Genomic DNA, 23,101 nt, shown 5'->3' on the forward strand with positions numbered 1-23,101 from the left:
CAGACTCACGGACCTCCAATCACTGGTACAAAGCCCTCTTTTAATAGCACCATGGAGGCTTAAATACCCAGCAGTCAATGGCCAACAGGTGAAAATCCCATCCTCTGACCCTCTATGGAAGGCACAGCTTTTAGTAACTCCAATTAGAAGGCTCTAGCAGGGAAGAGAATCTGAAGGCCAGGACTCCAATTGGTCCCAACACCCCATTTTACAGATGAAGATAGTAAAGCCCCACAATACCAAAAGTCTTCTCAAGATCGCATGATAGCCAAATGTGATGGTATGCAGTAGGTGTAGGAAGGATTGTAAACTCACCGCCAGCCTGGGCTGCCCAGCCAAACTACAAGTACAGTACACTCAGGGTGAGCCACTTCTCTCACTATCTCAATGGTGTGAAAAAAAATAGCAATTAAAAAATTGATTGGAAACTAGATAACAAGGACCAGAAAAAATGGTTCTGCGGGCAAAGGTGCTTGCTACCAAGCTTGACAACCTGAGTTCAATCCCTGGTACCCACAGGGTAGAAGGAGAGCACCAGCTCCCACAAGTTGTCCTCTGAAATCTGTATGTGGACCGTGGCACACACGTGTGCATGTGTGTGCATGCACATGCACGTGCACACACACACACAGAGAAAGAGAGAGCAAATAAATGCAATTTTAAGAAGAAAATTGATACAAAATATAAAAATAATGTCACTTGAATTATTATTAGTTTAGTCAGAAGCAAGTCAGCAAAGTGTGGCCAATGGGGGAGGGCTTGGGTACTACTGCCTACACTGTCCCTAGGAGGTAGAGTCCTGCCTCGGAGAAGCATCGGTTCTGGATACTCAACTGTGCTTCACTTGGGCTTTTGTCTCAGGGCACCATCTGCACAGCTCTTTGTTTTAAAGAAAGGGAATATTTAAAGTACTTCGTTCGTGGACAGAACTCAGTCTGCGTCCTCACATTCTCCTGGGAACCATGAGCAGGCTCCTTTGAAGTGTTCTGGCCTCCTGCTTCCTGTTACCTAGAACACTTTTCTATGATGATCAACCTGAAAGGGGCTTATTATTAATAATAATAATTGTTTTCTTGATAATCTCCCATCACACTCTCGCTTCTGCGGCTAACCCTGTCTCTGACACTCCTGCCTCCCTCCTATAAAGAATCTTTTGATGGGACTCTGGCTAATTCAATCATGTCTGCAGAGGTCCCTCTGTCATGGAAAACCCCACATTCACAAGTTTAAGGATTAAGACGTAAGCGTCTTTGGGGACCACTACTCAGCCAACCATAGATGGAACCCAAACTTGGCACTATAGAGATAAAGGAAACCCAGCAGGGACTGGGATGCCATCTACTCTCCTGCTGTCACTGTGTGGCCATCTACCCTCCTGCCACCTCCTGCTGTCACTGTGTGGGCAAAGCTGCTAAGACCTTGATCTCCCTCTACCCCCTCACTCCACAGAGCGCAAACGCAAGGAAGCTATTGCGAGGGAGAAGGAGCGTCTCCAAACCCTAGATGAGGAAGAATATGATGCCCTGACACCAGAAGAGAAAATCGCATTTGACCGTGAGGTTCGGCAGGCTCTCCGGGAGAGAAAGAAGAGGTGGGAACCAATGGCTAGCCACATGGCTGCCTCTGTATGACCCTCAGTCTGGGCAGCTCGAGTGAATAAGCACAGCCCCTCAATGTCCCTCTCTAGGGACTGCGCAGGAACTAGATTCCTCCCCATGCCATGTAGCACTCAAGAAAGCTGGGCCTGCAAGCTCAGGCTACCCATCTCACAAACAGCCTTCCTGTCTTCAGACATCATGGTCATGGGCATTATGGTCTGGGGTTTCCAACATTAGAAGGTGCAGAGCTATGATATACGCCCATTTTTTCCTCTCACTGACTCTGAAAGAGATTGTGTGTCTCCTGCCCCCCGCCCACAGCATACCTTCATCCTTTCCCCTATATAGGAGAAATGTCTATTCATCAAGATGCATAACAAGCTTAGCTTTGGTACCTGGGAAATCTTTATCATCAAGGCTGCAGTGCATTTGCTTCATAGAGCACATCTGAGCCCCAGAGCTCATCAGTAGCTGTTTGTAGGATGCACATGCATGCACGCGCACACACACACACACATCATGAAGGATGCAGATGTAGCATCAGTGAGCAGCAAGTCACAGCAACCAGGAGCAACTACAGATTTGTGGAGATGAAGAGATAGGTAAATCAGGACTTCCTAGGCTTGTGTGCTCTTGTGTCCTTGCCTAAGAAATGCTTGTGCATGACCTCAGAGAATATAGACAAATTAATGTTCAACCCAAACATTCTCTGGTATCAGAATAAATCAGAATAAAATTTATCATCTTTTAACAATTCATTGGTATACATTTAATTTTACTAATTATTAAATACAGAAATAAATTTGCATAGTATATATATATATATATATATATATATATATATATATACTTTTTCTTTTGAGACAGAGTCTCACTGTGTAGACTAGTCTGGTCTCAAACTCAAAACTCACAGAGATCTTCTTGCCTATGCCTCCCAAGTGCTAGGATTAAAAGTGTATGCCACCACAACCAGTTACTTGTTTACTTTTATGTAGAGAATTAAATTTTTGATACCGGAGGACAAAGAGTATCTTTAGCATTTTTCAGAATTGACTGTTTATTTTTAATTTGTAGTAATAACTGTTGGGAACACTTTCATATAAATATGTAGTACAAACTATCAGAAGTCTGTTTGTTTTCCAAAATTTTCTGGAAGTTCTGCCTTAAGCTCAAGCCAAAATTCATTTTAGGATTCTTTTAAAATGAATCTCAAATTAGAAACTCATACAGCAGTGTTTAAAATCAACCAAGCATTCTAATACAGTGACATGCTAATGTGATACTTCCATGATAAAAAAAAAGGTAGAAAAATATTTTAAGTCTTTCTTTTCCATAATTAAGCTATTCTGTTTTTCTAAAAGCAGAAAACTTTGTACAGTAAAAAAACCCTGCAATTCATGACATGCAGGAGTCTCGAATCTGAGCCAAGCAGCTTCTTTGACTCTGCATGCATGGTGTGATGGCGTGCACAGCATAGTGGGTATGTTGAGAGCCAAGGTTACATGGAGCATGACGGCACACACCTGTAACCCCAGCACTCTGGAGGCCGAGGCAGGTGGATCTCTGTGAGTTCCAAGCCAGCCTGGTCTACATGGTATTTGATTTTTAATTAACTTTTGGCTCTTGCACATCCGGAAACTTTTTACTATTGCCAGATTGTTCCCAGCCACTGAATTCAGTTACATAATCATATCCAGTGTTGTGATCCCCAGGTTACAAAGCTATGGTTAGATATTTTCAGAAGTCCCATCTCTTCACTTCTTCCCATGTGGGACCCGCTTTGTTACCTCTGCTATTAGCCACAGGGGCAGACACGGCTGAAGACACAGAACAAAGGGAAAGAAAACCAGGAAGAGAGGACTGGCCTTTCGGAGTCAGCATCCTGGCTCTTAGCCAGCTGGTCTGGTACTAATATTCAAAGTACACATTCCTTCATGTCTGAACACAGATGTGAGGGTGTAGGGGAGCGGACAGCACCTGCACTGATACCACCGCTGTCCTTGAATATCCTTTCTCAGAGAGCAGGCTTACTTTCAGCCTTCTCTTTCCCATGAAAGAGACGGGAATAGAAATACAGATAAATTAGAAATTCTAATTGCATTCAACTCATCAGAGATTTGCTGAATGACCTCTTAAAGATAGTTATGGCCCCTTTCCTTCCTTTCTTCCTTCCTTCCTTGCTTCCTTCCTTCCCTCTCTTCTCCCCTCACTCTTTTCCTTCCCCCACTCCTTTCTTCCAAGAAAGCTTTGCCCAGGGTCCCTGCTCTTGCTGGTCCCAGCTGGGCAGGTGAAATGAGAGGCCCTAAACTCTCTTTTCTGTGCGTGGCTCAACGCAGGGAGCTGGAAAGGCTGGCCAGGGAGATGCAGGAGAAGAAGCTGCAGCAGGAGCTGGAGCGGCAGAAGGAAGAGGACGAGCTGAAACGAAGGATCAAAAAGCCTAAGCCAGGCCCTGCGAAGGAGGAGCCACCCCTCAAGAAGTCACAAGTCCCCCCAAACAAGCAGGTAGCGGCCCTTACTTCCTGCTTACTGAGAAGCAAAGGAGCGACCACTGTAACCACAACCAGCCCAGTGTCTCTACCGTCCAGAAGCTCAACTATCCATGTTGTGTTTACATGGATACTATGGTAGGGCAATAGGTAGAAGGACCAAGCCCAGTGTTATTAAGCGCTATATGTAGGTGTTGGGTTTGTGTTTCACCTGGTCATGCATTTTGACATCCCATGCATTCAGGACAGTGGTCCCTACCTATGGTTCACAGATGAAGCCAGAGTCCCAGAACCCTATCCAGTAATGTATTATCATGGTCTTTGCTCTTTCCTTTGCCTGCTACAGGATTGTGGATGGTGCTAAATAGTTAGTATTAAAGACTTGCCTCCAGGGGCATCGATAGGCTCTCCCCAGTGCCTATGATTATGGCAACCATGGTTTTGAGCATGTTTACAGTACCAGGTATAAATTCTCTGTGGAGGAGCAGGCCTCAGAGCCAATCAAGAGAGCATTTGGTTACTCCATAAACACTCTGCCACTATTGCGCCAGTGGGCACATTTTGCCTAGCAGGTCATTTGTAGCATGCAGTCCAGTGCTGGTTACGATCACTGACGTCTTTTCTCCCTTAGCAGCACCTTATGACACAGCAAAAGCCAACCAGTAAGGAGATAATGTCCTGATCAATTCAGGTTTGATTTCTCTGTGCCCCACAGTTAAAGTATGTGACGTCTCAGCCATAGGGTCTTACCCTCTCTTTGTGATGGGAAACCAAGAGCAATGGTAATAGCCTGCCTTGGGTGCCTCTGGTTCCTCACCAACCACCACTTCCATGTTTTATTGGAAAAAAATTCAAAATAATCTATGCCAATTTAACATCCCAATTTTTATGTTTAATTACATTTATATTTATTTGTGTACGTGTGTGTGTGTGTGTGTGCTATAGCACACAAATGAAGGTCAGAGGACAATGTATAGAAATTCATTCTCTTCTTCCATTTTGTGGGGCACAGGGGTCAAACTCAGGTCAACAGGCTTAGCAGCAGGTGTCTTGGCACACTGAACCATCTCGCCATCCCCCAAACTTACTTCTTAAAGATAGCATTTCACACACCATCAGGAAAAAAGACTGTTCGGGGCCCAGTCGGCCTAGAAGTCTGTCCAATGACTTCATCATAGTCTTTAGCTGGAATCTGTTGGGGCTTTTAAGTGAAAGTGTGTATGTGTGTGTGTGTGTGTTTCCTTTCTAACTCAAGTGGCTGTGACATGCGCCCTGCCCCTCCTATGTCCCTGGCACAGAATAGAGGGCAAGTAGCTTCAAATGTGATTTGGTGACTTCACACCGAGCAGGAAGGACCATTGACCAGCCATCTATTTAGGGACAAGTTGTGTGTGTATCACCTGAGCTTAGCACAAAACACATTTGGCCATATTCCTTGGGAAGACTTCTTGAGCTTTTTGAGACCCTTCTTGGTCTAATGTAGTCATCCGGTCTGAAAATGCTAGCTCAGGGGAAAACCAGCTGAGACCAGATCCATCCTCTGGAAGTGGAAAGAAATATCAATATCAGGGGATGCCAGAGGACGGGAAGGATTGGCATGCTTGAGAACCACCCCGTTTCAAAACACAACTGAAAGCCCCCCCTCCCGACCTGGTACCACATCCCACATCAACCCCATGTGCTCACAGTGGCTCTGACAACTGAGGCCTCTTCTCACATGTGCTCAAGTGGGATGCTGGAATTCTTAGTTATAAGGCAGCTCTGACCAGTGCTTTCACATGACCACCTTGCTGGGCCGGGTTCAAGATGGATAAATCAAAGAAGCAGAGATGAGAGGAAACGCCAGCCCTTGGTCACTCAAGACTCCACTAGGAAGGGGGATACTGAAGGCAGTGATCATGAGGTCGGGCTGGATTTGCTATCACCTAAGAATGGTCCCCCAAAGTGATAGACCTACCTAAGGATTTCATCTGAGCAAAGAGAAAAAAATCAGAGCCTACAAAATAAATTCGAAAGCACAGTAAGAAGAGGGGGGTGAGGCTTGGTTTCTGTTTACCAGGTTCATTGAATAAATAATTTGTTTTTGTTTTTTTCAAGACAGTGTTTCTCTGTGTCTCCCTGGCTGTCCTGGAAATCACTTTGTAGACCAGGCTGACCTAGAACACACAGAGACTCACCTGCTTCTGCCTCCCAAGTGCTGGGATTAAAGGCTTGCACCACCACCACTCAGCATAAATAAACATTTTTAAAGTCTTAAGTGTGACCAGATTCTAAACTCCCATTTGTCCCCAGAAATTTAATACAAAAGCTGTGTAGTTTTAATAACTTCACACTAAGAGAACCCTTACTCCATGGGAGACACTGTCATAAATTCCTCATGTGAACCTGCACACGCAGTCAGTAACAGCCCTTTGACGTTCTTATTGCTGTGCCCACTACACACAGAGAGGACTAGGTTGCTGTCAGGGTCACAGAGCCGTAATACTGCCGGACTTGAACCATCACCCCTCTGTCCTCTCCCAGAGCACCTGAAAGCATGTCAGAAAACTGTCTTTGCTGGCCTTTTCCTATTGGTCCTTCAAACCAGTGGCCCTAGAGCTGAAATGCCTGGGCACCTATTTCAAAATTCACGAGGTAGAGCCCACATCTGCAATGTAAATCCATGAGGCAGAATTTCCAACGCAGCTCCCCACCATACACACAAAGTGCCCCCCAAACTTCCCAGACCTAGGGAAGTACCTGAATCGTAGGCCACCTGGTGAAACAAGATGTCCCTCGCTGTCCAGCATGCAGTTTTGTGTGTCTTTAATAAGCTGTTTGATGCATAATTCATATGTTTTGCCTTCTAGGTTCCCACCACGACTGCCAAGTTAGAAATAAAGATGGAATCAATAGAAAGGAAAATTTCTGTCAGAGACCAGCCAACAAATGAAGACCCCTCTAAGAGAAAGAAACCCACGACCGACAACAACGCATTTGGATTTCCTATTGCCCAGGATCAAGAGGACAGTGAAGGAGACTTCCCAAAAGATGCTGACAAGACACTGGCCCAACGGTTTAAAGTCTACGACTTCTGTCTGAAGGATGTTCAAAACATCCTCACATACTGGGACCGCAAGCAAGGGGTCCAGATGCCTCACGCAGGCATGGAAGAGATGCCCCATGAACCTGACGATCAGCGCCAGGCTCCTTCTGGTGGCGGCGGGCGCAGGGGCCGCAAGGATCGGGAAAGGGAGCGCTTAGAGAAGGAGAGGGCAGAGAAGGAGCGCCTGGAGAGGGAGAAGGCTGAGAGAGAGCGCCTGGAGAAGCTGCGGGCAATGGAGGAGCGGAGCGACGAGGGGGAAGGGGAAGAGGAGCACGAGGGGAAGAAGGATCTGGGGGTGCCCTTTATCAACATCCACACTCCGGACTTTGAAGGCATAAGTTGGAAGCATGCCCTGGAGAGTGAGAAGCTTCCCAAAGGAGATCAGGTACAAAGACTTCTGTGGGATAAAACAAAATGAGGCATAGGGACTGTTTCTTTGTGTTGAAAGTCAGTATCCCCTTTGATGAATCTCTGATGCCTCCTTGTATATACAACAATAATGCCTAAAGGGACCTTTCTACTCCATCTATCTGGCCTCATTAAAAGCCATCTGTACTGTTGATCTTTAATACTGACAACTCTAGTACCCAGGGAACTAGAGAGGGGTTTGGGGGTCAGTCAAGAGACTTGTCTATTCCAAAATGTCTTTCCCACATACTTCCCATTAGGATGGGAATCAGTCTATTAGGTAGCCTTTCACTGCTACCAACAGAAGTATTGTGCCTTAAAAAGCAATGTCAACTGGTGGTTTAGGTGGAGGAGGATATATATCTGTCTGGGAACTATTTCTTTAAAAGATCAAAAAGTAAAATTCTAGGCTAAAGATCACACAATCTTCCAACAACTTCTCAACTCAGCCTTCGGAGGGTGAAGACAAACACCGACCCGATACAGTGGGCATGGCCTCGTTCCAATAACTTTTATTTACAAAAGCGAACAGCAGGCCAAAGTTGTCAGCGAGCGGGCAGAGCCACAGTTTGCTGACCTCTGGTTCATCAGAAACCAGGTAGACTCTTTAGAAAGACAGAAGATAGCCCTAGAGGGATGAATGGCAGGTAACAGTTGGAGGAGGGGAAAAGCAGTTCTTCACAGAGGCAGATTTATGCCATTGTCCTTACTGCCATTCTTGCCACGGCGGGTCCAGGGCAGGCTGAAGAGCACACGGCACCTCCTCTACTCAACTCACAGTTGTGTTTCAGCAGTGAGCATGCCAGAAACTCTTTCCTTTTTGCCAAGAACATCTTCTTGTATAGTTTTTGTGCCCTCCACATTTGAATCCATAGGTTGGTTAGGCTGTTGATTTAGTAACTGCTGTCAGACTTATGGCTTTCTCTGTGGATACTGTAACTCCTAGGAAGTAACTCCAGTTCTGTGTTAGGATGCTCCATGGTCCATGGGATGGGATGCAGATTACATGGAGGTCTTGACTTGGTAGGCCTACCAGGCTGCTTAGTCCACAGAACAGGCTATATATACCCTATACTGTTGCAATGACAATCTCAACACTGAGTACTTACTCTAAGGACTTCTGCATGCTGGGAAGGAACTTGCTGCCCACTTTCCAGGCCCTTGCTTTAGAGGTGACTCATGTATGATCCAGAGCACACTGAGAGAAAACCCGGAACTTTTACTTTGTTTGGTAGGTTTCTCTCTTTGCTGTATATAACCTGCCCCCCAACCCAACTTCTGTTTATCTTTGGAAAGAAGAACATTTAAAACAAAGTGAACATCAAATATGAGAATGGATGAACCAGATCTATGCTACAGACACCTGAACGCTAAGAGCTGATCTGTTTAAATTAAACAGCCCTATGGAGGGTAAGGCCATCTACTACTGTATCAAACTAGGTCCTGCCCTAATGGAGTTTATAGTTCTATAAAAGACAGACAAACTGTCACAATAAAATGTGACAAAGGCCGTGAGAAATACAGAGCATAAGCATCCCACAGCAAGAGCGTCCCGGGAGGTCTGAAAAGCCCGGCACAGCCAATTCGGAGGCCCATCCTTCCCTTGGAGTCTCTCAGAGGCCTGAGGGTAGGGAAGGTTGCATGGGCCACCACCCTTGTTCATTCTGACAGGGTATGGCATCGGCATACAATCTTCACAGGTAATTAACGCAAACCTTTTCCTTTAGATCCTGGACCTCCTAGGCCTGGGGTCCTCCGGACCACCCATTCCAGCTCCTGCCTTGTTCTCCATCATCTCTTACCCAGTGAAGCGGCAGTCTTCTGTTGCCACTGAGATCCTGAAGCACTTTGTGTTTGTGATTCCACCAAACGATGACCTGACCCTGCTGGACGAGAAAAAAGAATTAGAAGGGGACTCTGATCTCTTCCTCAACACCATGGTAGCCAAGGTAAGGAATCCGCGACTGGTCTTGCACTTGGCAGGGTTCACAGGATGGGGAGGAAGGGCACCCCCCATGGCAGCAGTCTGAATCTGGTATGAGACTTGTTTCTCTTCCCCTCCTGCCTGAGGAGCCCAGAACTCCCATCACCATGTGTTGTGTGTGTGTGTGTGTGTGTGTGTGTGTGTGTGTGTGTGTGTCCCGTCTACCGGAGAGGATGCTGAGAATGACTGCTGCTCCTCTTTTCCAGTCCCCAGGAGACTTTAGGAAATACATCACATTACTCTGGAACTCATATGCAAGAAAAAATGGGAAAAATAGTTTTTTTTAATTATTAGTGTGTTTTTTTCATACCAAGTGATGGGAACATGAATTTCTGAGCAGTTGGATCGTGTGCACTGATAATACTCCCCATGATCCTCCTGCCCTCTCCCACCAGCTCCCTTCCTCTTCCCAAATAGTGCCCCTTCTATTTTCATGTCGTGTGTGTGTGTGTGTGTGTGTACATATATATAAAATCTAGGTTCTACACATGCGAGAAAGCACGAGGTATTTGTTTATCTGGTTCTGGCTTTTTCACATAATAATCTCCAATTCCATTCATTTTCCTGAAAATGATATAATTTCACTCTTTTTTATAGCTGAATAAAACTCCAGTGTGTGTGTGTGTGTATTAATTCTTTTCCCATTCATCTGTCACTAAACACCTAGGCTGACTACCTAACTTGGCTCTTGTGAACAGTGCCACAATCAACATGGAAGAGCAAATGTATCTGTAGTATGTTAACATGGGTTCCTTTGAGTGTATTCCCAGGAGTGGAATAGCTGGATCATGTGTTCTCTAGTCTTTCCTTTGTTTGCTGAGGAGCCGTCATACTGGTTTCCTTAGTGGCCGCGGAAGTTTACATTTCTGCCAGCAGTGTGTAAGGAGCCTCGGTGTAGTTTTGATTTGCATTTCCCTGATGCTGAGGGTCTAAGGGGGTTGTTTGTTTTTCTTTTTCTTTTTTCAAGTGTCGATCAATTGTACTTCGTCTTTTGAGAAATAACTTTCATTTCATGTGCCTGTTTATTGATTGACGTTTGGGGGAGGTATTTAGTTTCTGGGTTTTTCATCTATTCTAGATATTACTCCACTGGCAGATAGATAGCTGGCAGAGATTCCCTCGTGTTCTGTGAGTTTGTCTTCGCTCTACCGATGGCCTCCTGAGCTATCCAGAGGCTTCTGGCTTCAGGTGATCCCGTTTGTTCATTCTTGAGATGACTTCCTGAGCCGTTGGAGCCCCTCTCAGCCCCTGCCTGTGCCTGTATCTCAAAGTGTTCTGCCTATCTTTTCCTTCTTTGTTTCAAAGTTTTAAATCTTACATTAAGGTTTTTGATACATTTTGAATTGAATTGCTTTTTGGTGAAAAAGGTGAGTATAGGTAGTCTTATCCTTTACACATGGGTACCTGATTTTTCTAGCACCGTCCCGTGAAGATACTGCCTCTTTCAATAGATGTTTTAGCACGCATTATATAGTTAACAAAACGAGGTGACTTGTTTCTTGGTCGTCTACTCCCTTCTACCGGTCTGGGTGCTTTGTTGCCGGGCTCTCTCGTGTAGCATGACCTCGGGTGGGGCGACACCACAGCATTGCTCTTTTCCTCGGGGTTGCTTTGGAGAACCAGGGTCTGTGTGCTTCCATGGGAAACTTGGGATGATTTTTCTGTGATGAGGCTGTTGTCATCAGAATTCTGAGAGTAACTGCATTAAGTCTGTCGATGGCTCTTGGAACTATGGCCATTTTCACAATATTAGTTCTGCCAGGCTGTGAGCACGAGAAGTCTTCCTGTATTCTAGTGTCTTCTTCAGTTTCTTTCTTCAACTGAAACTAGCTTATAATGTTGATGTGTGTGTATCAGTGGGTGTGAACGTATGCATAATGTGTGTGTTAGTGGTGTGAGTGTGGATATAATGTGTGTAAGTATCAGCAGGTGTGAATGTGTATATAATGTATGTGTGTCAGTGGGTGTGAGTGTGTGTATAATGAGTATATATCAGTGGGTGTGAGTGTGGATATAATGTATATGTATCAGTGGGTGTGAGTGTGTGTATAATGTGTATATATCAGTGGGTGTGAGTGTGGGTATAATGTGTATATATCAGTGGGTGTGAGTGTGGATATAATGTATATGTATCAGTGGGTGTGAGTGTGGGTATAATGTGTATGTATCAGTGGGTGTGAGTGTTGATATAATGTATATGTATCAGTAGGTGTGAAGGTAATGTGTGTCAGCGAATGTAGTATGGATATAGGCTAGAATACAATACCACTAGAGGGGCAAAAGGGTATTGAGGAAGGGTGACATGACACGTGAAGCAGAAAAAGAGGTTATGGGGAGGAGGCTAAGTGTACAGGGGCCATTGGGGATGAGAAAGAAGAGGAGGGAGAAGAATCAGCAGAAACAGATGTCTTTTGAAAAGCCATAATGAAACACAATACTGTGGATACTAATCTTGAAAAACTGGCTCTTTTCAAAGGGTACATAGATTTGTTCTAAAACTAAGGTAATGCACAGTACAAGAATACAAAGATATGGGTTAAGGAAACACACACCACCAGGGAAAAGTTAGATTATTAAAGAAATTACCATGGGAAGATTGGATATTATGCATGAAGTCACTTCTTAATCTCCTTGCCTAACAATATGTGAAAATAAACTTTAGTTGAACTAATTTTTTTAAGTTAATAAAATGAAATCAATAAAAAATAGAAGAAATTATGCATATAATTCATGAAAGATATCACAGAACGAAATAGATTTGAGTAATAATATGTAGATTATATGCATATTAAAATTATATCCATGGCCTTTTATCCCACGGGCAGAATGGTGACCTAACATTTAGCCCCTTTGTAAATGCTAGCTTCTACAAGCCACACACTGCCCAGCAGGAAACGAAACCACCTGTAGGCCCCGTCCGCCTCACCATGAGGCTCTAGTGCATGTCCAGTACCAGGTGGAAAATGAGGGAGTGGCATTGATGGGTGTGCCTCGGCAGAGCAGAGTGCCCAGGGGTGACTCTGCAAAGACAAGGTAGAGAGGGAGAGGGAGCACCGTCGGAAGTGGCTACTGCACCGACCCCTCCTTCTGAAAACCGATCCTGTCAGAGAAACAGTTAAGCAATCTTCCACCTATCATTTGAGGAGGAGCTCTAGCTGTTTTGCAATTAACAAGGAAAACTTTATTTGAGCATCATACTTGGACACACATCAGAGAAACCTGATTAAAATTTACTACAGAAATGTAGTAAAAAAAATGCAACGTGATATTTATAATATATGATCACTTGGGAACTGTCTTAATTGCTTTTCTGTTCCTGTGAAGAGACACCATGACCAAGGCAACTTGTAAAAGGAAGCATTTAAGGGGGGGGCTTGCTTGCCTTTTCAGAGGGTGAGTGCAGGACCATCATGGCTGGGTGCATAGCTGCAGGCAGGCAGGCATGGCTCTGGAGCAGCAGCCAAGTACTTGTATCTTATCTGTCAGTTAGAGACAGGGAGAGAAAGATTGGGCCTGGCATGGCCCTTTGAACCTGAAAGCCCTCCCCAGTGATACACCTCCTCCAACAAGGTCACACCTCCTAATCCTTCCCAAAACTGTCCCCCCAGCTGGGGACCAAGCACTCAAATATATGAGGCTATGGGGCCATTCTCCTTCAGCCCACCACAGGAACACATAGCTATAAAAATGCATGCCTACGACATGCAGGGAAGTATGCATGTGTATTGGGTGCACTGTGCATTGCAGGAGTATCGTTCACACCCTTGGCTCTGGCTGACTCCATTGTGGCAGTACAGGAGACAGTCCTTGTTCTGAGGAGACATGAGCTAAAGTACTTAGAAGCAGAGCGTCAGGTTGATGGGCTCTAGAACCATTGGGGAGACAAGCCTCAGGGCATATGTGGGGGAATTTTCTAGATTAGGTTAATTGGGATGGAAAGACCGACCCTAAATGTGGGTGATGCCATTCTGGTAAATCCTGAGCTGAAGGAAAAGGAGAAAGCCTGCTGGTCATGAGCATTGTCTCCCTGCTTCCTGGCTGAGAGGGCGGCGTGGCCAGCTCCCTGGCGCTCCTGCCTCTGTGACTCCTCCGCCTTGACAGATTCCAAGTGGGAGCCCAAATAACCCTGCTTTCAGTTGCCTTTGCCGGGCTTTTCATCATAGCAACACATAAAGGTTAAGACGACAAATAAATTAAAAATAAAAGAAAAAATAAAATCAAGAAGCATGAGAAATGCTTATTAAACGTGACCAATTAGATACAAGTGTTGATTTGTACTCCATCCCAAAATAGTAAGAGATTCTTTTAAATCCATTTTAAGCCCTAAGAACAAAGAGAAGAAGAAAGGAAATGGTGGGGAGTAGAATATGCCAATAAAATATTAACCATCATGTGGCAGGTGGCCGGAGAAACTGGCCCAGGCGATGCCAAGGAAGTTGAATGCCCAGCTGGCTATGATGGGACCCTGCCAGGAGCTGAAATTTATCCCATATGCTCCATGTCAGCTTCAAGATTGCTCTAGGGTTTCTACTTCCTCCTCGGGGGACAGAGTACCCAGAGAAACACTGGCCTTGTCACTAACCCACGAATCTGGCACTACTCTTTCCTTGAGGCCAGCAGCACCTGCTGCTCACCACCCAGACTGCAGACATGCTGTAGGCATGTCTTTGCGGTGTGCCAGGGGTATTTAAGCCTTTGTGCTCCTTTTGAATTAAGGCCCAAGAGGAACCAACCTCTCCGTCTAAGGGGAGCAAGCAGAAAATGAAAGAAAAATCAGAACAAGCTCGTGAAACTCAGAAGGAAAAACGTCGGACAAACTACAGCAGAAAAGGCCTCTCCGGGGGACCGCCGGGGACTATCGCCCCGATGTCTGACATAGACCAGAACAGCTTCGATGGGGAGCACTCCCAGGAAAAGTTCATCAGGTAGGCCTTGCAGCAACCAGGGAGAGGGAGGGCACGCAGCCCTTACAGCACCAGAGAGGGGCGGGGCTGCCCTGCCTAAGCCTCCCAGCCTGCCACGCCTAACCTCAGTGGCGCAGTCCCTGTCCCAGCCGCTTCCCCTGTCCTCCCTCAGCCAGAAGCATGGTTACTTTAAAAGCCTGTGTGGGTGTTTCAGGCTGAATCACTTCCGGTGGATTGTGCCTCCCAATGGAGAGGTGACCTTGAGAGTGCATTTCTCCTCTGTTGATCTTGGCAACTATGACCAAACGTTTAATTTCGAGCTCCTTGGGACCCGCCGCCAGTACCAGCTCTACTGCCGTGGAGTCTGTACCTACCCGGACATTTGCAAAGACCCAAAGTAAGTGGATTTAATTTTCAAAGAAAAGGTCAAAAACTATGTTTTTGAGTCCCCTCATCCCAAGGCACCTTGAGCAAGGTATATTAATAAAACATGGGGACCAGCGAGAATGCTCAATGTAAAATATGCTTGTTGCCCAGCATGTGTGCATACACACACACACACATGAACACATGCACACTAAATATAACAATAATAACAACAATAATACTGTTGAACTGGGAACATATCCCAGACCCTCTTGTACCAGGCTTCAGTGCATCAGACCTTAAAACAAGAGCACCAGAGATGACATCATACTACAGGGTATCCCCCACTGAGACAAAATAAACACTACATTAAGAAAGAAACAATGTCTTCTGGCAAGTGAGTCTGCATATTAGCTATTAAGCTGATTAAAACCACTTTGACTTTTACTCTAAGATTTGTCCTCCTGTGAAATGAACATATACGTGAAGCTCAATGGGTGGCTTTTCTCTGACCTGCTGAACATCACTGTGCAGTTTAGGTCTCAAATACAGGCACCTGGGTAAGCAAACTAGCAAGGTGACTCCCAGCTGAAGGAGAGACCTTCTGTAGCTTGTCCCTTTTCATAATGCTCAGCAAGGACCCCTGTTTTACCAAGGAACTCAGAAGCTGATTGATAGCCACTGGATGAACTATTTAATAGGTTTCAATTATGATTATTGTGGAATTTCCATATCTGGTTGTTAGGAGTAGAATATCCAGCCCGGCTCTAGGAGGCTTTGTCTCAAGCTCCAACCATATCATCCCCTCTTAGAAAGCAGGAGTTAAGCTTCCCCAGAGACGCTCGGGTTAACTGTCTTCAAATCCCTGAACCCTTTGTAGCACACATCAGGTGGCAGCATTAAACTTCCATTCGTGTGTGGTCATTTTGCCTCTTCCTCCCCTGTGTTCAGGGTTGTGTTCCCTCAGAGGAAGAAAGACATGAAGTTAAATGAAGTCATCTTTAAGAAGTATATAATGAGTATGGAGAAATTTTACTTTGGGCCACTGCTTTGTGGAAAGTCAAGAGACAAGTAAGTGTTAGGTTACTTGTCAATTTCAGACTTCTGGATTGGGCTCACAAACACTGCGATTACAGATCTTAGGTAAGCATGGCTTTTACTGACACTGCCCCCATTTCGTCCTGAACTCCTAATCAGGAGAATTGGATTCCTGTGTCCCTAAGCAACACTGTCACCCCATTCTTAAAGATAAGAAGACCGAGGCTTAGGGGAATCACATCAAAGTACAGTATTCTCCGAGGCAAGTGAACAACTCCAGATGTCATGACCTTCGCCACCTGCCACTGCCTCCGCACAGTCATAGGCTCCTCCTACACATAAATCCTTACTCGGTCACCACAGCCTCATCCATTGCCATTCACTTCCAGGTATAAGTCATCCTTGTTCCCCGGCAACATGGAGTCCCTGACGATCCTGAACAATTCTCCAATGGTGGTGGAGGCATACTTCTGCTTTCAGAATGATGTGAAAGCGAGCACCTACTTTCTAGAGCCCGTCAACATGACTCTGAAACCCAATGAAAAACAGGTACCATCCAAGGGGGAAAGTCCATAGGCTGACTTTCTTGGGAAAGTCGAGACCTGACATCATCAGTGTAAATGGACTGTGTTTCAATTCTTTCAATAGATATTAAATGTGTGGGCCTACCCTACGGCAATTGGTATCTTCGAAGACAGCATTGTCTGCTGCATCAAGGAGAACCCAGAACCAGCCATCTTTAAGTTAAACTGCCAAGGAATTCGCCCAGAAATTGAGGTGGAGCCCAGGCAATTGCATTTTGAACGGCTCTTGCTTCACAGGTAAGAATCCTGGGTAACTTGGGGAGAGGAAGGAAACCTCAAGAACATTTAGCTCTAGGGTAACCAACTCATCTTGAGTTACTCTGGACTTTTTGGGTTTGTTTGTGTGTATGTCACTAGGAATTGAACTCCCCCTTGTACGTGCCAGGCAAATGACTCTGTCCCTGAGCTCCTCCACACGTACTCCCAGCCCATACTTGATCTTTTAATTAAAGCAAGAAAAGAAAAATCAAACATTCTCTCTTTTTCCATATATTTGAATTTTTCATATGCTTCCTTTTTGTGGCTCTGAATTTCTGTCTGATGTCGTTTTTCTTCACAATTCCTTCAGAAGTATGTGTCAGGCAGAGATGGCAGATACCACCAAAGTAATAGTAATGCCCCACTGCTCAAGGCTGGGTCGCCAAATCAGACTTTGCCAGATGAGCAGCATCTATCTGGACTAGTGTGCTGGTTAGTCTTTGTCAACCTGGTACAAGCTAGGGCCATTTGGAAAGAGGGAACCTCAGTTGAGAAAATGCCCATATTTCACCAGCCTATAGACAGGTCTGTTGGGCACTTTCTTGATTGATGATTGATGGGGGAGGTCCCAACCCACTGTGGGCAGTGCCTTCTGGGCAGATGGTCTTGGATTCTGAAAAAAAAAAAAAAAATCTGAGCAATCCATGAGGAGCAAACCAGTAATCCACATTCCTCTGTGGTCTCGGCTTCAGTTCTTTCCTCCAGGTGTCTGCCCTGACTTCTCTCAAAGATAGATGATAACCTAGGAGGTGCAAGACGAAACAAATCCTGCCCTTTCTAGGTCGCTTTTGGTCGCAGTGTTTATCACAGAAAGAGAAAGCAAACAAAACAGAGAAAGAAAGTTGACTGGGGCATCTTCCGTGACTCCTCACTTCCCAACCATAGCAGTCTTACACTTTCTGGCCCAAATTAATAACTCAGGCCCAGGTGGGAAGTAGTGACACAGGCCTTTAACCCCAGTTCTCAGAAGGCAGAGGCAGACAGATCTCTGAGTTCAGGGGCCAGCCTGGTCTACAGAGAGAGTTCGAGGACAGTCAGGGCTACACAGAGAAACCCTCTCTTGGATAAAAACAAAAACAAATCCACCTCAACCTCTAAGAAAGTGTTTTTGATAACTTCAGTCAACAGGAAAAAAATGGTTTGGAAGCATATATAATTTCACATGGCAAGTGCTCGCCTACCTCCAGGGAATCCATTGCCATATATTCAGAATCTGTGTTTATTTATATAAGTGCTCTTAACATTCCAAACACAAGGACCATTTTCTTAGGAATATCATTAGTCTGTTTATCACCAGATCTGACTGACATCAGGTTTACAAGAAGATTAGACCAAGTCACCTGCCCTTATTCGTTCCTCAGAATCATCTCCCAGAATTGGTAGAAAAGTGGATCACAAGACAGATCCAGGATCCTTAGTTCATTCCTCATAGGTAGCAGGACTAAAACACACTAAAAGAAATGATACAGTGTATCGGAGAATGGTTTGATTAAATCAAAAAATACAGGAACGAGAACAGTAAAAGCAGAAGGAATGAAAATATCCAACAGGACAGGTTTTAAGACTTTAAAAGGGGGAAATAAAATCATCAAAACATATGTGTGTCAGGTAACTGAGCTTCCAGATGCATGAAGCAAGATTCAGTAGAACTGGGGCAGTGAATCAATAAGTCTGTGATCATGGTTGGAAATATATTGATACACTTTTCTGAAAGACTAAGAATAACTAACTAGTCAAGGGCTGGAGAGATGGTTCAGCGGTTAAGAGCACTGACTGCTCTTTTAGAGGACCCAGGTTCAATTCCCAGAACCCACATGGCAGCTTGCAACTACCTGTAACTATAGTTCCAGGGGAGGAGTATGATACCTTCACACAGACATACATGCAGGCAAAATTCCAATGCACGTAAAATTAAAATTAAAATTAAAATTAAAAAAGAATAACTAGTCAAAAAGCAAGCAAAGATGATCTGAACCCAACTATTTACTACTTTAACCTAATTAAATGTATTTTATCTAATTCTTATTGTTTGAGAATTTCATATATGTATATAATGTGTTTTGAACAAATCCACCCCCCATTTCCTTCACTCCAATTATTTCCCACCCTCACCACCACTTTTCCCTCACAACCTCATGTGCTCTGTGTTCAAACTTAGAACATCCAGTTAGTGCTGGTCATCCATACATGGGTGTAGGGACATCTGTGAACTCTGGGTAGCCTTTCAGCAGCCACATTCCTGAAAATTACTGACTTTATTTCTCCAGAAGCCATCAGTTGCCTACTGGTTCTTAGCTAAGGTTCTGAGCTTTGACGTAGGACTTCATGAGCTCCCTCCCCTTTTTGTTCTCAGATTTTCACTGGATTAATCTTGTGCAGCTCTTGTATGTGAGTCCAGCATCTATAAGTTCATATGTACAATATATATATATGTGAATATATATATGAAACTTCTATAGCTGTAGGGTTTCCATGTGACTTTTCAAAGGCCTTTGGTGCTAGTAATTTTAACTGGAGCTTTTCTGTACTGCATGGTCCTGAGTGCCCTTTAAAGTAATCACTCAGAGGCTTAATATTAATTACAAACTGGCCTATTAGCTCAGGCTTATTATTAATTACCTCTTACAACTAAATTAACCCATTTCTATTAGTCTTTTTATCATATATATGGTAAAAAGATATATAGATATAGATATAGATATCCATAACACACCAAATAACCAAAGACCATCCATACCCCCAAACTCTTGGGAATGTGGACATATATTCCTCATGGAATCCTTTGCTCCAAACTACTTCCTGCTGTCTGTGGACGAAGTATCTTTAGGGTCCCTGATAAAATTTTGAGATAATGACCAAGTCCTGGGAGGAGCAGTGGCAACATTTGTTGATAGATATCACCTGTCAAGTTTCAGGCAGTCTGCCCTGATCAAAGCTGGTCCATCTTAACTGGGAATGAATGCATAGCCTCTTGTTTTCCTGTGGAAACAAAAGCAAAATTACTTCTCCAAAGCAATGCATCTTTTAAGTTCCATTTTATAAATATACTTTAGTCTTTTGTTTTAAAATTAAGGCATTTAAAAATATTTGGGTTGCTATATTTTTATCACTCTCTTTATCAAGCCCATGTCTCCTGGCAGCTGTCTCTTACCCATCAGCCATCAAAACATTCAAAGTCAACACAATGATGTACTGGATCCGATTCCCTGTGTATTTCCCATCTTTACATGGCTTTTTCCTTTTATATTATTTTTATTGTCTCTTTAAAGACTTTGTTTTATTTTTAAAACTATGCATTTATTTCTATAACTGTCTGTGCCCATTTTTCTTCTTTTTTTTTAAGCCTATGAACATTGTAAAACACACTGGAACCTATTTAGAGTTTTTTTATCTGGACCTCTTTTACTTCCTGTCTTTTTTGTCTGTATGAACAAACCCTCAATCTGCCACACAGCACAGTGCACAGCTTAGAGACACATCTGTGTATCGCCATGACCCACATGAGAGACACAACTAGGAAGCTGGTTTTGGCTCTGCTTATGTGTTCTAGAACCTTCATTTATTTTTTAAGTTCCTCAGACCCTATGGAAATTTGAGAGCCTCACATTGGTACATCATTTGTAAACAGAAGCTTTTTCTGTCCCTCCCAGTCCTGAGGCCCTTTTAAAATAATCACTCAGAGGCTTAATATTAATTACAAACTGTTTGGCCTAATAGCTCAGGCTTATTCTTAATTAGTTCTTACAACTAAATTATATTCTGCCAAAGCAGCTTATTTATTAATCAATGTTAATAAAACATATTCACAGCATGCAAAGAGATATCCCACATCAAGTAATCCCTCCCCATGCTCCTTCCTCTCATATGTGAATGCTTGCTTTAAATATTCAGATATGTGTTTAAATTGGAGAACCCTTTAAAATCAGGAAACTAGTAAGAGGTCAGAGGGAAAGTTTCAAGGTTACTTTGAATAAATATTTGTCAGTCTTGTTAATCTTTTCAAATATGTCACCCAACTAATCTGTGGCATTAGATCTAGCAATATGACTTTTGTGAAGTTGGGTGTGCCTATGTTTGGTGCATATATGTTCAGAATTGTAATATCCCCTTGGTGGATTTTACCTTCAATGACTGTGAAGTGATATTCCTATCTTTGATTTGACGTCTATTCTGTCAGATATCAGACTAGCTATGCCTACTTGTTTCTTAGTTTAATTTTCTTGGAATACCTTTTCCCATCCTTTAACCCTAAGGTGGTATCTATTTTTTATTTTGAGTTGTTTTTCTTGGAAGTAGCAAAAGATGGATACTGTTTTCAAATATAATCTGCTAGGCTGTATCTTTTTATTGAGAAATTAATTCTCAACTTTCCTAATGTGGTGACCCTTTAATACAGTTCTTCATATTGTGGTGACCCCAACCATAAAATTATTTTCATTCCTACTTTGTAACTAATTTTGCTACTGTTATGGATTGTAATATAAATAAACATATGTATTTTCCAGTGGCCTTAGGTGAGTGACCCCTTTGAAAGGATTGTTTGACCCCAAAAAGGGTCGCAACCCACAGGTTTAGAGCCACTGATCTTTGACATATTGAATGAGAATCATAACTCTATTGGCATAAGTATAGGAATAAACACTTGAAGTTCTGTTCCTGACAGCAGAATGCCAGCTAAGTATAGAAAGATTGATGGTATTAGAAAGAGAATGATGGGTGCTAACACTAGCCTGTGACTGTTTGCTTCAGAATAGGGCATCTATCCAGGTGTGCTGAAACAGCCTGGAGTCCTGGTAATTAATAGGTGGGGGCAAAGGGATCAGGAGTTCAAGGTCATCCTCTAACTAAATAGTGGATTCAAGGGTAGCCTAGGAAAATATAAAACCCTGTCAATAAAATGAAATAAACAGGGCATATTCTCAAAGTATCTCCCTGGAAGGTACTTAATTAATTAAAGGGGGGGGGGACTGCATCCACAGTGGAGTGATCAGGTGAGCCTTACCTAAACAAGGCATCAAACACAGCCTCACTAGGATCAGAAAAAGTAGCACTAAAGGGATCTCCTGCCCCAATGCACTGAAATGGACACAGCTTGCAACTTAGGTCTTTTCCCGCCAAAAGATCTAAGCATAAAAAAAGCATCGGACCACCCAATGTAAGCAAGAGTCAACAGATTAACTGGCCTGTGCTCTTCAAAACATCAAAGCCAAGAAAACTAAAGAAAGGTAAGAGACATTAAAAAAGCCTGACAATTATATAAAATACATGATCATAGGTTGATTCCTTAACTGGGAAAAATAAAAAGGGGTTGGAATAGCAATAGAAAAAGAGATAAAAGTTGAACTTGAACTATGAACCAAACAAAAAGTCTTTATGATGGTGAAAACCCTTGATTTATTAAATTTATTCATTCTTAGAAAATGTGTACCCAGTGATTTGAGATTACCTGCAGTTTCATTTCAAATGGTTCTGAAAAATGACAGAGAAGAGAGAATATGTGGCTACAAGGGAGGCGAGATCAACTGGATGAAGAGAGATTCTTGTGATTTTTCTTTAAGTTTTAAATGGTGTTAATCTGAGATCATTTGAAATAGCTTTTTCATGAAAAAATTAAAATCATGTAAATCTGCCCGTCCCTCATGATCTAAGCAGCTTAAATTTTTAAAAAGGCAAGAAGAGTTAAAGAATATTTACATAATCACCCTCAAAAGTGAAACTGTTGGGCCAAGAGTGGTGGTACACACCTGTAACCCCAGCAAAAGAGGCAGAGGCAAGAGGATCTCTGCGAGTTCAAGACCAGCCTGGTCTGCATAGTGAGTCCCAGCCAGGGTTGGCTGCATAATGAGACTCAGTCTCAAAAATCTAAAATAAAAGTTATTGATTCTTCTCCCTATTATATAATTTTAGTGGAGAAAAACAGAGAGAGATAAATTGACATTTGAAAAATTATTTGAACTTGATCAAATCTCTTTTGGTTTCTGCAGAAAAGAATCCAGGACAGTAGTTTTCCGCAATGTCACACCCCTATCTGTGGCCTGGCGGATCTCCAGCCTGGAGCACCTTGGCGACGATTTCACTGTGTCTGTGCTTCAGGCCAGCATCCCACCCAAGGGAGAGTTTGGGCTGCAGGTGCACTTCCAGCCCACCAAACCTGTCAACATTAAGAAGGCCATTCGGGTTGAGGTGAGAAATGGCATCTCCACAGACTTGAATATCAAATATGCATGCATGGGCATGTGTGTGCACGCGCGCACACACACAAACACACACTCACACACACACACACACACACACACAAGTTCTTATTAAATACTCCCACTGACCTCAGTCTATGGTATCTTGCTCTGCATGTATCAAGCTCAATAAAGGCAGTATCACTCAGAACTGATT

At 43.6% G+C, this 23,101-nt stretch overlaps 1 protein-coding gene across 1 annotated transcript in view; it reads left to right on the forward strand.

The window, feature by feature from the left end:
- Positions 1-23,101, forward strand: part of Hydin (HYDIN axonemal central pair apparatus protein) — a 310,664-nt gene that overhangs the window by 225,146 nt on the left and 62,417 nt on the right. The window contains exons 45-54 of the mRNA XM_057753452.1: positions 1,450-1,591; positions 3,935-4,100; positions 6,934-7,554; positions 9,305-9,526; positions 14,278-14,486; positions 14,680-14,862; positions 15,783-15,902; positions 16,259-16,418; positions 16,518-16,690; positions 22,696-22,894. Of these exons, the coding sequence (XP_057609435.1) occupies positions 1,450-1,591; positions 3,935-4,100; positions 6,934-7,554; positions 9,305-9,526; positions 14,278-14,486; positions 14,680-14,862; positions 15,783-15,902; positions 16,259-16,418; positions 16,518-16,690; positions 22,696-22,894 (2,195 nt within the window). The remainder of the gene's footprint in view (positions 1-1,449; positions 1,592-3,934; positions 4,101-6,933; positions 7,555-9,304; positions 9,527-14,277; positions 14,487-14,679; positions 14,863-15,782; positions 15,903-16,258; positions 16,419-16,517; positions 16,691-22,695; positions 22,895-23,101) is intronic.

Source organism: Chionomys nivalis, chromosome 21, assembly GCF_950005125.1.
Source record: "Chionomys nivalis chromosome 21, mChiNiv1.1, whole genome shotgun sequence".
Lineage (NCBI taxonomy): Eukaryota > Metazoa > Chordata > Mammalia > Rodentia > Cricetidae > Chionomys > Chionomys nivalis.